Source organism: Quercus suber, unplaced genomic scaffold (assembly GCF_002906115.3).
Source record: "Quercus suber isolate HL8 unplaced genomic scaffold, Cork oak 2.0 scaffold_195, whole genome shotgun sequence".
In the NCBI taxonomy this organism is placed as follows: domain Eukaryota; kingdom Viridiplantae; phylum Streptophyta; class Magnoliopsida; order Fagales; family Fagaceae; genus Quercus; species Quercus suber.
The window spans coordinates 1,044,342-1,060,779 of record NW_027069653.1 but is presented as its reverse complement, the minus strand read 5'-3'; the positions used below and the strand labels follow the sequence as shown (position 1 = coordinate 1,060,779).

Sequence of the window (16,438 nt, the reverse complement as noted above, 5' to 3'; positions counted from 1 at the left end):
ACCCCGATATTTTTTTTTTTTTTTTTTTTTTTTTTTAACTGAGTAGAGATATGAGCTCTTCTTATGTTATTTTCTTCTCCTCTACTTTGTTAAAAAAAAATATATATATATATATATATTATGGTTTTTCATATATGTTTTAAAAAGTAATTTTCATATATAAATCACCAAACTCTCTTTAAATGTTTTTTACAAGATAAAAAAAAACTAGCAATAATTGAAATTATTCTTTTGAATATAACCCATTTTTCTCTTATATTTCTCTATTGTTTAGTCATATATATTTTGGTTTTTTTTTTCAATAATTTATAAGCAATAATCTATTCTTTAATATTTTTGGTCTTTCAGAAGTCTTAATGTCTGAATTTTTGAGGTTTTTTTTTTTTTTTTTTGTAAGTTTGACAAAAAAAATTTAAGTCATTGCACGTTCAAGCAATGGCTTCTTCATCAAATTGTAACACAAATTGAAATCATACAATAACAAATCATGTAACGGTGTAATTTATTAAATTTTTTATAAAATTATTTTAGTCTACATTACAAATCGATAAGTTTCGTGCATAACACGGATTAACGACCAGTTCTTTATATATATAAACTTTCTCTGTTTGTTTTTGTTACCATGAAAGTCTAAGGAAATAAATGCAATATTTTATTTTTATTTTTAAAAAGGAATAATCACAACCTACCCACCTGCCGAAGGAGCAGTTATATTGTGTACCCGGCATATATGCCGGGTCACTCACAAACTGACAGGTCCCACACATTGTGAGATCCACCAGTCTATGAGATACCCGGCATATACGCCAGGTACATAATATAATTTTCATTGGCGAAGACCCAACCTCACACCCAAAGATTTTTTATTTTTTGATAAGACCTCACGCCAAAGTTAAAAAGTAATAATCCAACCCATAACTCATCTCTGATCAACAAGTGGATATACCTAATCCTAAAGATAAGACTATCCTTTTTTTTTTTTGGAGAAAGATAAGACTAACGTTAGTCACACAGAAAATCACAATTTATTTAAATAGCAACTAGTTATGAATAGTAGTACAATATCACTTTCACGTAAACTTAATTTTATATAATTTTTATTATACATCATTTATAAATATTTATACATTTATAAATATTTATATATGATTTTTTTGAACAAAATATTATTATAATATCTTTTTTTTTTTGAGAATGAATTATAATATCATTTAAATATTGCACAAGACATTAGTATCAGAAATTAATTATATCTGTGGGACAACACATGACTTTACGAAGCAACTTATACCAAAATAATTATCATAATAATAAATCACTACACAGAATATAAAACAATAATATTTCCTCTTATTCTTTTTTATTCTTTTTTAAATTTTCTCTGTTTTGTTACCAAAAAAAGTCTAAGTAAATATATATATATATATATATATATATTTATTTTAATTTTAAAAAGGAATAATCACGACTCTCCAACCGGCCAAAGGCCTAGTCTTACACCCAAAGTTAAAAAGTAATAATCACGCCCCATAACTTAACTCTGACCAACAAGTGGACACACATAATCCTAAAAATAAGAATAAAGTTTAGTCACACATAAAACCATAATTTATTGAGATAGCAACTATAATATTAAATAGTAAAACAGTATTACTTTTACCGTTTTACGTGAACCTAATTTTAAGATTATTTTTATTATACACCATTTATAACATTTTTGATGTGACATTAATATATAATTATAAAACAAATTTCTAAAAAACTTGTACCATTCGAATAATTTAAAAAGATAACACATCTTGATACTACTTTTGCTTACTTAATATACTGTGCATGTGTCTTATCTTCCTCACTTTTTGAAGGGGTGACAAAAACCTTACAGGTAAGGGTGGGCTTCTAAGTTATCATAATGAATAAAATTGAGAAAGCCAGACAAGGACAAGTCAGGCTAAAGAAATTGGAGATTCCAGGGCTCAAACATATTTTTTATAAGTGACAATTAAAGCGGGCCCAAGAATCAACAGTGGTTTATGATATTTATGAATTAAGATCAATGTACAATATTCAGAACCATGCAAGACAAATCTTAATAGTTCCTTCCACCCGTAATTAATTAGATGTCTGAACTAACTTTTAGCTTCTTAAATTTTGTATTTACTCCTATCTTTGCATTTAATATATTATTCGGATCATATACCTACCCAAAAATTTGTCCCTTTTTCACTATATTTATTGTCGCATAAATGTCATGACTCTCCTTATCAAAAAAATAAATAAATAAATAAATGTCATGAGTCATGACTCTCAAGGGTCGTGTCAGTGGCATGTGGGAAAACCTAGCGGTCCAAAAGAGTGGGTGAGACAATTTTTTATAAAATAGATTAAAATTTTTTTAACTTACTGCATTATTTTATAATTGATTTATCTTTATTATCCGATCAAAACGCAAATTAGTGTATGTAATACAGTTTGAATCTTAAATTTTTTATGCGATGATAAGAACTTTTACTAGAATCCTAGAAAAGTGTGAGACTTCACTTGCTTAGTAAAAATAATTTAGTTTACTTTCGTAATGAATTTTTATTTTGAAAAAAAATTAAGAGATCATTTTTTTTGTTGTAAAGTGGACAACTAGAACCAGTGCCATTTTTTTTTTTGGTTGGTTGAATAAATACTTTATTTCTGGCAAAACAAAGAGATTCAATCTAAATTGGGCCTGTGACCATCTCGATCCAAAGCTTGACTAATCAAAGGCGACAGATTAGAGATGGTTACTGGCCCATTCCAATTCAAAATGGTAGCCTATCCAACTAAAAGATAAGCTGCTTTATTACCTTCCCTACAAACAAAAAAAAATTTACTTTATCAAAGCCTTTAACTAAATACAAAATATCCTCCACCACAAACTTAATGCTCCAATGAGGCGCTACAATTTGATTTCTCAGGGGCTCAATAACATTCCAATTATCACCTTCTATCACAACATTCTTAAAACTTGCATCAACTGCTCTTTGAATAGCCAATAAGGTTGCACTAGCCTCACCAAATAACGGGCTACTTGGAATCCTCTGCTCTACCCATGCAGCAACACAATGACCTTCCTGGTCTCTACCCACTACTGCCACTGAAGTTTTTCCTTCTATAATTGCAGTATCAAAATTCAATTTTATCCAACTAGGTGGAGGCGAAAACCAAGTATAATCCTTAGAGGAATTTTTACACTCCAACTTCCAAGCTTGCTTGTGTTCCTTAAAGGATTTACACACCTGCCTTGCAAGATCAACCGGGGTCATTTTGATTCCTTCCACCTGGGCTTTATTCCTGCACATCCAAACAGGATCACACATAATTGCTGCAAATAATTGGAACTCTTTAGAAGCTTTATCATCTAGAGCCAAAAAAAAATTTGGGTTAATAATCAACTTCACCCAATCTACTATGGATAAAGATCCCAAAGTATTCAGCCTCAACGGCCATGGGCTTAGTTGCCAAACTTGAGCTGCTCAATCACAATGCAAAAATAAATGCCCCAAAGTTTATGGAGACTTTCCACACAAGTGGCACTCATTTGATGGGAGGGTAAACCTTCTATTTAGTATTGAAGCTGTAGGGAGGATTTCCCAAGCCAATTTCCACAACAAGTTTTTTAAGCCTAGCATGAATTTTCATCTTTCACAATACCTTCTAGTGCCAATTGTTCAAAGTTTTTTTACATTTGCATGGTACGGAGATTTCTGTTCCACCACGTCATGTTTCAAAATCCCATTAGATAAAGATGGCTCAAAGACCCTTCAAGTCAATCAGACACCTCAAATGTCACACATAATAATCCTTACACAGCTAAAGATTTTTATCAAACAAATAGTGTCACCAACCAAAAAAGAAGAAGAAAACAAAAAATTTAGATCAATTCAAAGACCTAATAATGGAGAAATGAGCTCAAACACCTCACAAAGTACTTCACCATATAGGTCAGGGACGGAGCCAAAGGGGTCGAGGGGGCAGTTCCCCCCCCCCCCCCCCCCCCTAGCTTGGCAAAAAAATAGTAGGGTAGCTTTTAAATTTTAGTAAAAAGAACTGAAAATTTTGCATCTCTTTCTTCTTTTTGGTAGAAAAAGGTGCATTTCTTAAGTCTTAGAGAGCAAATAATTGCCATGTAGCCTTGGCTTGGGGCTGGCCTGGCATGCATATAATAGCCAACTAGTTTTGGCTAGGACTTGGTGTCAATTCTCCACTTCACCATGTGGATCCTTACTAAAAAAAAAATTCTTTATGTAATAATTATCCTACTTCATAAAATTTTGTATAATAAACCAAAATTTTGAGATAATTATATAATAACACAAAATTACATTAGTTGTATTTGGTGTTTATACTTAATTACTAAAAATATTTTATTTATAAATGGAATTTTTACTATAAAAAAAAAATAAAATAAAAAAAAAACACAAAAGATGGCTTATTTATGCAAAAATAAATAAATAAATAAATAAAATCTTTACAACTACCCAACATATATGTAATATGTGTGTGTTTCAATATACATGCATAGTGTACATAAATTTTGCCCCTCTTGGAGTCAAATTCTGACTCCGCCACTGATATAGGTTGTGTTTGTTTGTTAGTATATGAGGGGATTGTAATTTTAATCTATTTGATGTGATTACAGGTGGTTCAATGCTCCTATATTGAACTTCAATGTGATCAATCAAGGACTTAGATAATTCTTTCTCAAAAAAAAAAAAAGGACTTAGATAATTATTTGACTTTGTGTTTAAAGGAAGGTTGGTTCAGCATTGTATTTGTCCCCCATTAAGAGTAAAGGCAGCTCAATTATTAGGCTATTTAGGCAATAGCGGCCCCGAACAAAAGAGTTCTCTTAAAATAAAATATTTGTCTTATAATATTGCCAAAAAAAAATGATTAAAAAAAAGTATTTCAAAAAAAAATGATAAAAAAAAAAAAAAAAAGTAAGGTCGTATATTATATGAGTTTTTTTTTTTTTTAAAGCAAATATGATTGGACTGTGAAAATCTTATAATACCTCACCATAATGGCCACCTAGATTGTTTTCTTTCTCCCCCTTAAAATAATAAGACGTGATATCTCAACAATTCAAGAAGCCAAAAATTTTAATTTTTGATATATCCATACTTACAATAATGGGTCTGGAATTTAAATAAAAAAAAAAAAGCTTTCTTTTTTTACTTGTATAAAGTATAAACATGTTTGTTTTGTATAGATCTATGTATGACTGGTTTTTTGTTATACATTACTCATGTTTTCTTGGTTTTAGGATAAATTGCAAAAAGGGATTTACAATTTTTTTAAAAAAAAATATATGTTCGGTGTATGCGTAGTATTATTATTATTAAGGTAAAATTCTATTTGGTTTCTAAACTTTAACAAAAGTTTGTTTTTCATTCCTAAAATTTTAAAAAATTCTTTTTTCATCCCTAAACTTTATAAATTTTTTTAATAGTTAGAAACAAGAATAGGGATGGAAAAGAACTTTTTTTTTTTCAATAGTTTAGGGATGAAAATTAAACTTTTAATAAAGTTTAAGGATAATATAATAAAATAAAAAACTTCAATAGTTTAAAAAAGAAAGATACAAACTTTTCAATAGTTTAGAGATGAAAGATGAACTTTTTAAAATTTAAGGATGAAAAGTGAACTTTTGGTAAAGTTTAGAAACCAAAATAGTACTTTACTTTTATTATTATTATTTTTTTTTATGTTTCTTATTTGGAGAGAGAAAAAATATATATATTATTGACCCATCTTTTGGCTTGGGAGTTGGGAGTGCCATTGTTTGAATTCAATGTAATGTTACTTATGTTAATTAGTTTGGAAATGGGAGTTGTGAATAATGTGACTTGTTATTATTGGAGACCATACATAAGACTGCTAATATGATATTCATTGTGTTTGTGTTACTATTGGATTCTATAATGCTGATTTTGGATTATCTGTTTGCTTAGTTTTGTTGGAGACGAGCCTTGTAGCACAAGTTGTTGGTTTGTTTTTCTCTATTGTGGAAATCCCCCTTACATTAATGTACCTCAATTGGCTGAGACTTCTTTATTGTTTCATGGTTTACAGTTGGTGCTGAAGCTGATGATGACAAGATTGAGCTTCTTCTGTCACAAGTTAAGGGAAAAGACGTAACAGAACTTATTGCTGCTGGGCGAGAGAAGCTGGCCTCAGTGCCTTCTGGTGGTGCTGCTGCAGTTGCAGTGGCAGTTGCAGGTGGTGCTGATACTGGTGCCACTGCCGCTGCCGCTGCCACTGCTCCTGCTGCTGCTGAGTCTAAGAAAGAGGAAAAGGAGGAGTCAGAGGAGGAAGATGTAAGCCTTTCTTGACATAATCCTTTTGGAACTAGTACATTAATTTTGCACTACTCATATTTTGAAAATTGGCTAAATCATAGTCTGCACTTTTTTACATGAAGATTTCCGTTGAAAGTTGCAAATCATAAAACCATTTATTGGCCATGTTGTGAGAAGGAGTTGTACATGCTTTATTAACATGCATTATCATTTGAGTCATTTGTGTGGTGCATATGCACTTTTTTACATGAAGATTTCAGATGAAAGTTGCATATTACAAATCATATGCACTTAATTAACATGCATTATCATTTGAGTCATTTTTGTGGTGCATATGCCAATATGCTGCATAAGGATCATATCATAACATGCCTTTCTGAAACAATCATATCATACTACTTATGTTTGCAGGCACTGAAAAAATATATATCTATATATATATATATATGTATCTGAACTGTTGGATTTTATCTAATTGTTTTCTCTTTTACTTGAACTTGTTGCAGGGTGGTCTCTTTGGTCTCTTTGATTAAGGGGTTGATCGTTTTTCTCTCCATTTGAAGCCTTTCTCAATTCAGAGCTCCTAATTAGTTGTTGAAGTTTACTCATGTAGAGTAACCTAGTTTCAGTTAACATTAGGTAGAGAAGACGCCTTATGAGTGCAGCTATGCTGATTTTAATTTCAGTATATGTGAATTTGGTTTGTTATGTTATAGATATCATGTCTTTCCTTTTTCTTGCAATTGGTGGATTTGCTATAATCTTCAAGGAGTTGCTCTCACACCTAAATATTTGTGAAGCAAACAGAGACTAAGTAAATTGTTTGAGTTACAGTAATCTTCAATACTGCTTCACAAACAATTTACTACATTTCAATCTTGTCATCAATTCACAAACAATTAGTAAAATTGCCACTCCTATTACCATATATATACGTTTTAACCAATTTAGAAGAGACATGAGAAGATTTGACAACATAGCCTTAATCCTAGAATCCTGATAATTGTATGTTTTTGTTGTAAACACCAGCCTACAAGAGGTGCCAATTGAGTCACAAGTCTTGGCCAACTTTAGAATGTGTTTGGATACTACTTATTTTACTAAAACTGAAAAATTATTGCTAAAAGTATTGTAGATAAATGCAAAAATTAATTGAAATAGTACAATAAGGCCTATGAATAATACCAAAAAGTGCAATGAGGCTTATAAATAATAGCAAAAATAAGCTAAATAGTAAAATAATTTTAATTTTTCATCCCAATCCAAACGCACACTAAATTTTGTTTTTGTTTTTGTTTTCTGGGTAAAAGAAAAGGTTTACTAAAATGTAAAATCACAACAAAAACGGAATTATCATGTTTAAACTTTTTAAAATCTTCTTCATGTTCTTTGAAAAATACAGTTCGCAAAAAAAAATTTATTTTCTTAAGATACAACTAAAAAATCTGACAAAAGAAGTGGTCTCAAAGTTTTTGGATAAACTTGCCTGGCTTCGAAGAAGGAGGGATACATATTACATGTTCTTTGAATTCCTTTTTATTTTTGTTTGTTTTTACTTTTTAAATTAAAGAAGAGTATTAGCTTTGGACAGTGTTTGACCCATGAATAGTTCTAAAAAGTGTATTAAGACCTATAAATAGTAACAAAAATAAACTGAATAGTGAAATAATTTTAATTTTTAATCTCCACCCAAATACACGTTTAGTCCCAAAATTATGCGGCGGTTATACTCAAAGCAATGGGGTAGCTATTCACAACCGAATTAAGGATGAAAAGTTTTAAAATTTAAGTTTCTGCAGTTGCACACTACTGGAAATTTAAGCACCTAATATATAAAAATTTGGACCTAAATAACCAGCAGTAAACGTAACAAATTATTAAATTCAAAGCGACAATAAGGAACGAGTATCTGCAGCTCATAATTCGTAATTTACCAAATCAAACCATAGGTGATTAGGAAGAACATTACAACAGAAGGAAAACAAAAGCCAACAGTTTCATGTAATCTACATAGACAAGAAGTGGCATCAAAAGCTATCCATCTTCCACCCTCTGGAAGAAAGTTTCATATCTTGCAAGCAAAGGAAAGACCCTCCTTTGATAGCACATCCAAATTCTCAACAGGAGGTTGCACCCTTGCAACTTTGGCAATAGCCTTGTTTTCCTCAGGAGTCCCACCCTCCAGGAAAGCTCCAAGGACCTTCCCATCTTTGATCCAGTATGATCCGAACTTGGGCTTCGGTGTTTCTGGGTTATTGTCTCCAAATATCACTGTGTCACCAACATTGTCACCATAGAATTGCCATGACAGATCAAACGAGCGAGAATAGAAGAACGGAAGGTAGTCATACTCCTCAATTGTTTTCCCCTCCTCACTTGCCTTGATGGCCTGCAAAAACAGTATGTAAATTTTATTTTTTATTTTTATAGAAGTACAATAAATGAAATTATGAGAGAGCCATCTACAATAAAGAGAATTTCAAAGAAAGGAAGAGCAAGTGAGAAGATTTAGCAGGAGGCACAGAAACATAAGTTACAAAATTGGAAATTAACCCCAATTTTTGGGGATAAAAAGAAATTTTATGGGTGATCCAATTTCAGAAAGAAGCATTTAGATGGGCTCATAATTTGTGAAGATGAGACAATTGAGAAGGTGCACACCTTCACAGCCTGCTCAGCAGATTTGCGTGAATGGTCAACATGTTCAACTCTTCTCAACTCCTTGTACAATTTCAAAGGGAAAGTGGCCACATCGCCTACAGCATATACATTAGGAACGCTTGTTTTGAAGAATGCGTCAGTCTGCAATCAACAAGTTGTGTCATAAGCTAAAATTTCAAAATTACCTTCTGACACATACCTGGTAATTATATGTCAAGACAGCAACACTAATCAGGGATTCCAGAGTAAGATAACAAAAACAGTAATCTGCAACGCTAATCATATGTCACAATTACCTTAATGCCACCTTTCTCCTCTTCAATCTGACCTTTGAATAATGTTGTAAGAGGCCTTCCCCCAACACCAACAACAACAATGTCAGCTTCTAGCACCCTGCCATCCTTAAGCTTCACTTCCTTTACCTGAAAGATATGCAAAATATTTCCATGAAACTTTTAGTCTCATAGATAATGTGAACATTTACCTCTCCATTTGAATACTTACCTCTCCATTTGAATCAGCTGTAAACCCAACAGCAACTGTTCCCTTGATAATTTGGATTCCTTTGTTTTTATAAAAACCCTCATAGAAAGCAGCTATATCAGCAGTGAAAAGCCGAGGCACTGCAAAAACACAGCCTGAATTAGGAAACAAAGCATCTACCAATAAAATCCAAGAATGAATAGGCATCTACTTACAAGAACTAAATAGACAAATTAATAATACAAAATAATGCCTTAAATTAGTCTCCACTTACTGCACCATGGTTCAGGGTAAACCATCTTGACATCCAAATTGTTGATTTTCATAACCGCACTAAGCTCAAGACCAATATAGCCTCCTCCAACAATCACAACCTTCCCATTCTTCTTTGCTTTGATAGCTTCTACAAGCTTATCAGCATCATCAATTTCTCTCAAGTAGTAGATGTTTTTGGCATCAGCTCCTTGTACGCCAAAATCTGTCAACCTGATAACCTGCAAAATAGCAAAATTAAATAATAATAATAATAATTACACAGTGCAAACAAGATGGGAAAGGCATGCAAGAGTGGTTTTCTGGAAATCCTCAGTAATACTTACAGATGAACCGGTTGCAATAATCAAAATCTGATAATTGAAAGTTTCTCCAGCAGCACTAATCAGAGTTTTGGCAGCAAGATCTGCTTTAACTATTTCTGTGCTGAGGATCAATTCTATTCCTGCAACCATCAATCAAATTTCAACAAGAACATGTTAACTAAGCCATTCTCTACTAGACATATATAAATTATGGACAAAACTTAGATACAAGTTGTTCTTTAAGTTCCTCTCTTAAGGTTCAGCCTTTGTTCTCATGGGATGGAAGTGTATTTTTAGTTAAGTACAGCCACATGTCTGAATCTTAAGAGGGGAATTTAAGAAACAATACCTAAGTTTTGCCCATTAATTATAAGCTACCAAAACACAAAAATGATCAATGACTACTTCCTTAATATCCTTAGATTATTAGCATCCACTATAGAAACTTCTTGTAAATTGATACTAAATTAGAAGTGACATTTAATGCATGAAGCATAACCTTTCTCTTTGTACCACTCTGGAAGCAATCTCTCTCCTCCACTTCCAACACAGACATGGAACCCAGGGAGTCTGGCAGGAGCTGCGAAATACATGGAACAAGTCCAAGTTAATGATCAATGGTATAGTGGGTTGTATGTAAAAGGCCAGCAATACGACACTCTAGCTTAGATCCAAATTCAGTCAAACAAACTAAGTATACAAATAATGCTACTCACACTCAGGGAATAGGTAGGCCTTGCTAAGTGCAGGACGTTCATAAGGTGCCACCTGAAAATAGGAAAGCATGAATCAGGGAACATGCAATAGAAGTTTATTACAGGAGGTAATAAAAGCACAATCCATGAACTGCTGTAACAGAAGAAAATTTTCAATCACTAAGTAGCATACAGATGAAAGTTTTTGTCATACTGGTGAATTTTAATATAAAATATATCCTGTATTCTTTAGTGGTTAAATTTGGGGGTCATGTAATTTACTTCCAAGTGGGATGAAACATCTTAAAATCATAGTTGATCACTTGATTGAATACTAAAATTTTCCAACATGTTCAATTTTTGCAACTATGTTATTTTCTCTATCGATTAATGTGCACACAACATCTCACATGATTTGAGTTCTACAACTAGGCTCCATGAGACCTTAGTGCTTCTGATTCAAAGGCTGCTTAGGCCCACAGCTGATGCTGAATGAAACAGTGGAAAAAATTGTGAAATATGATCAGCAATACAACTCATCTGCTTTATGAGTTGTCAAGCCAGGATCAAGACGAATAGAATGAGATATAAGAGTGCTAGAGCATATAATAATATGATAAAGAAACAAACAATTCTTTCTTCTTAGATCCCCTATATCCCTTTTTATGATAAAACTTCACCTTCCATAGACTTCTAACAAATCTAAGAAACATAACAAAGATAGAGATAATAGAAAGAAAATAAATCTAAAATCCTAATTCAAAATTCAAATGGAAATACTAAGTCGCCCAGGATTCAATAAGGAAACATTAGTGACAGTATTTTTTTTCTTTTTTTTTTGATAAGTCAATTATAAAACATAATTAACTCTGCCTATGTATGTGCTTACTGCAGAGTGTCATATATTTTATTCATAGCCAATCCTGTCTGGAAAGAGAAAGGTTGCGGTAGGTTGACGGTTAGCATAAAATTTAGTCACTCTATTATGAATGGAAAAAATGAGTACCTCTAAAATATATTAAGTTTATTAAGGATGTGTATGATGGAGCTATAACTAGTGTGAGAACACGTGTAGGCATCTCAAGTGAGTTTCCTATCACTAAATGTTTGCATCAAGAATCAACGTTAAGCCCAAATCTCTTTGCTTTAGTGATGAATCAGCTCACTAAATTGTTTCAAAGGATGTCCCATGATGAATGATTTTTGGAGATGATATAATCTTGGTGGTTAACACTAGACATGGAGTTAATGTAGAATCTGAAGGCTTTTGATTAAGTAGGACTAAAGCAGAGTACATATAAAGTAAATTTAGTAAAACTAAACACAAAGATGAAGGGGTTGTAAGACTACGGTCAAGAGATGCAAAGAGCAAGAGTTTTCAAAATCTTGGATCCATAATTCTAGGGCTGTCCACAGATCAGGCCAGGTCAGGTTTGTGCCCAACCTGGACTCAACCCGAATGATTTGGGTGGTTGAAAATTTGACCCGAAACCGACCCGGCTGATCTGGTCGGATTTTTCGGTTCAGGTCTCATCAGTTTCGGGTGGGTCTCGGGTTTTATTACTGGGGCTGAAATCTGGCCGAATTCGTCGAGCTCTGGCCTAGATTTCGTCAGATAACGGCCAAATCTTGCTGGATTTGGCCCAAAATTCGTAATATTTCACCGGAGAGGATGATTGTTTCAGTTTGGGTCAGGTGTCATGGGTTTTGAAACCTAAAACCGACAACCGACCCACGTGGGGTCGGGTTAGAGAGTTTGGACCTGCGTCCGACCGTCGGAGACGTCGGATCGGGTGGCGGCGGGTTAGGCTCGGGCAGGTTGGGCGGGTGGGTTGGACAACCCTACATAATTCAAAATATTGATAGATTCAAGAGGATGTGAATCATAAGATAAAAGTAATGTGGATGGCGTGGAAAAGCATTTTAGGAACATTGTGTGATCCTATAGTACTTATTAAGTTAAAGGAACAATTTTATAAGACTACTATAAGATTAGCTACACTCTATGGTACTGAATTTTATTAAGAAGAAACCTATGCATAAATTGAGTGTAACAGTTCTCCCAAAAAAAAAAAAAATTTGAGCGTAGCTAAAATGAGAATATTAAAATGGATAAGTACAAATACAAAGAAAGATAGGAATCAAAATGAGGAAATTCGCTTAAAGATTAGGGTGAACCCTATCAATGAAAAGATGAGGAAGAATTGCTTGAAATGGTTTGGTCATATTTAGAGGAGGGGGATTAATACTTCAATGAGAAATAGTGAGTTGATTCAAGTTGAGGGAATAAAACAAATATAGATCACGACCAAAAAAAAAACCACATTAATAGAAGTAGCAAAAAATGACATATCAATTAAAGAAGTGAAAAAAAGTATTCAGATAGAATAGGAAATAAAAAATTACATATGATCAACCTTGACTACACTATTGAAGATTCACAAAATTTTTGGTATTAAGACTTAATTTTTGTTTTAGTGGTTGTAATTATAAACCATAATTCTTGTTTTTGTCCTGCCTACAAATTGTATAAAAATATCTTTGTTTGTGAAAGTAAATAAAGGAAGCTATTATTATCTCAATTAAACCATAAGCAATACAAAGTGGAAATAAAGAAGTCAGGAACATCATGAATTCTAACACCGACTAGAGGAACTTGACCAGATGAACTTCACCGTAAGCAAATGAAGTGTCCTGGCATAAAATTATGCATTTGTATCCAAATTTTAAAATTGTACCATACTAAGTACACAAACACTTTTTTTTTTTTTGATAAGTAAAAAGATGTATATTCAAAGAGCTACCTCGTGAAAAACAAAAGGTAAAGCAAGGAGTACAGAGAAGGAAACAAACAACAAGAAAAGACAACAAAACAAACAAAAGCCAACAAAAGAACTAAGTACAGAGCAGAGAATTAAGGAACAAAGGGAGAGAGTCACTAGACGTGATTCCCCAAGCCCTAGTCCAATCAAATAAGGAACCACTAAAGAAAGCGAGCAACTGGTTATCAGATTTGTCCGTATCCTCAAAGGTTCGCCAATTCCGCTCCCTCCAGATACACCACATTAGGCACAGAGGAGCTAAATTCCAAATGCTAGAAGAGTGCTTTCCAAACCAATTCCACCAACCAAAAAGCGTATCTGCAACCGATCTTGGCAGAACCCAAGAGATCCCAAAAGTTCTAAAAACCAAGCTCCACAGCTGAAAAGCTTTTTCACAATGGAGAAGCACATGGTTCACCGTCTCCCCATTACAACGGCACATAATGCACCGGTCAACAAAAACAACTCCTCTACGCCTCAGAATGTCCCCTGTAAGAATCTTCTCCCAAGTTGCAGTCCAAACAAGGAAAGAGACGCGCGGAAGAGCCTTAACCTTCCAAATACCTTTCCAAGGAAAGCTAATAGGCAAAGGACAACGAAACTTGTTGTAGAAAGAGCGGATGTCAAAATCCCCCTTCTTTGTCAACTTCCACCTCATACGGTCTCCGAGCTCAGATCGAGGTAAATTAGAACCCAAGGTACAAAGGAATTCATCCACCTCACCCATCTCCCAATCATTTGGATCCCTTAATAAATGAACATTCCAGCTTCTCCGAGCCTCCATCCCCAACCTTTCGAAAGACAAGGCCACCGATGCCTCTCTATTAGAAGCAATCCCATACACTATTGGGAAGGATAGATGGAGTGGTAAGTCCCCACACCACCTATCTGTCCAAAACTTCACTCTATCCCCCACCCCTACCTCAAACTGAATGCATTTACTAAACACCTCCCAACCTTTTCGAATACTTCTCCATAAACCACACCCACAGGCACCCCTACCCAGCTTAGAAGACCAACCCCCCCACTCTTCCCCGAACTTCGAAACTACAACCCTACTCCAAAGACGAGTCTCCTCAACCCCAAACCGCCATAACCATTGTGACACAGAACACAATAATTCTTGAAAAAGACATGACATGTTAGGGAAAATAAAATTAATTAATATATCTTTAGATGTATTTTATTTATTTTTAGATATACTTTATGTTTATTTGAAGTTCTGAAAATAAATAACAACAATCAAAATCTTTTAAAACACATCTAAAATCAAAAGTAATTTTTTAAAATAAAACAAACTATATTTTTTCTTCCCAACACACGCATATTTGAGAGTATCCTAATGTGTGACACGCCAATGATTTGGGGGTGCCGATGCTTCTTATAGATACCATATCTTTTAATGTAAAATAGATTATAAAAATTATTTATTTAAAAAAAAAGTGATACAACAATTTAAAACCTAGGAAGCATGGACACGAGCACGAACACAAACACGAGTACGGGTATGACAAGGCGATAAGAGCAATTTCTAGAAAATTATAATATGACATAGCGGATACAACCCAAATGAAGTTTAAGTGCTTCTTTGAAGTCAACATAACAAAACAGTGACCAGAATGCCAGACGCCTCAATCGCATAATATGTGTAACTGAGTCTGCAATGGCATAGAAAAACATACCGCCTCTTTGGAAATGATTGCCAGCTCTCCTGGCTTAACACCCTGTTTGGCAAATTCCCTAGCCGCGTATCCCTATAACATCAACAACATCCAATTCAGAATAAGAAAACAAAAATTCATCTACACAAACCTCTCTAAACACAACCTATAGAATATATAACACCAACATTTTATATATGCAATATCGTTTCACTGTCTAATGAATCATAATCCGAACATAATTTGTCCTTTTTGTTTTAATTCCGGCCAGAAAAACCTAATTCACTTCGCTAATTTCCAAAACACAACAGAGATTCAATGAAACGCTTAGTTAATTGTACTTAATCCTCAAATGTTCAGAAAAATCAATATAATCTCTGCCAAAATCAATCAAATCCTCAACTATCTGGATATATTTATATATTTGCAAAAGGCAAGCACTATAGTTCATAGTGTTGTCTGAAAACGCTAAGAAAATGAAAATTCGAAAACGGCATATAGATCTGTGTTCTGTATAAACAAAACTATAATTCAGATTAACAATTCAAAATCGAAAAGGAAAAATCATCAGCGATCCAAATAAATCAAACAGATAGCAGCTAAAAACTGTAAAATTTACAAGGACAAAAGCAAAGGTATCTGATCGTGAAAACGGAAAAAAGAATAGTCTGAGAGCAAATGATCGAGAAACTCACGGCTGAGACTCCGCCACCGACGATCACGTACTTGAAGCTCTTCACCGCCATTGATGATGATCGAAATGGAGCTTTTGTGTTTTTTGATAAGAGGAAAATTTCAATGCGATTAGGTGTGACTATTGTATGCCTTATATAAATAAGAGGAATGATACGATGCATAATATTAAAAAAAATGTTGAAAACGTAACATTTTTTCATAAATAAAAAATGGAGCTTATTTTTAGAATGGATAAGTTTAGTTCCATACATTTTGACACAACAAATGAAACGAATTGTGATTGGTAGAGGAGTGTTTTCACGTAAATCCACCGTTAACTCTTCACCAATCATCACATGGCAAGATGCGGTATTTGTTGTGTTAAAATATGTGGCAGTAGACTTATTCTTTAAGAATATGCCAATCGACCACGTAGCAGTATTTTGACCGACCACTCTGCTTACTGTGGATCCTCACGACATCCCATTGCAGATCTTTTCCCTTTTTTTTCTTTTCTTTTTTTTGGATAAA

General features: G+C 33.5%; 2 protein-coding genes across 2 annotated transcripts in view; one reads left to right on the top strand and one right to left on the bottom strand.

The window, feature by feature from the left end:
• The window catches only part of LOC111997479 (large ribosomal subunit protein P2), a 7,844-nt gene extending 979 nt beyond the window's left edge, over positions 1–6,865 (top strand). Inside the window, exons 2-3 of the mRNA XM_024029574.2 lie at positions 6,106–6,350; positions 6,839–6,865. Of these exons, the coding sequence (XP_023885342.1) occupies positions 6,106–6,350; positions 6,839–6,865 (272 nt within the window). The remainder of the gene's footprint in view (positions 1–6,105; positions 6,351–6,838) is intronic.
• Positions 6,866–8,183: 1,318 nt separating this feature from the next.
• LOC111997481 (monodehydroascorbate reductase, seedling isozyme) lies at positions 8,184–16,062 on the bottom strand. The gene is made up of 10 exons (XM_024029577.2): positions 15,928–16,062; positions 15,254–15,325; positions 10,771–10,822; positions 10,554–10,634; positions 10,076–10,194; positions 9,751–9,970; positions 9,498–9,616; positions 9,290–9,415; positions 8,994–9,134; positions 8,184–8,721 (listed from the first exon to the last, which is right to left on the bottom strand). The coding sequence occupies exons 1-10, from the start codon at positions 15,976–15,978 to the stop codon at positions 8,398–8,400; spliced, it is 1,305 nt and encodes a 434-aa protein (XP_023885345.2). The 5' UTR covers positions 15,979–16,062; the 3' UTR covers positions 8,184–8,397.
• Between the last annotated feature and the right edge of the window lie 376 nt (positions 16,063–16,438).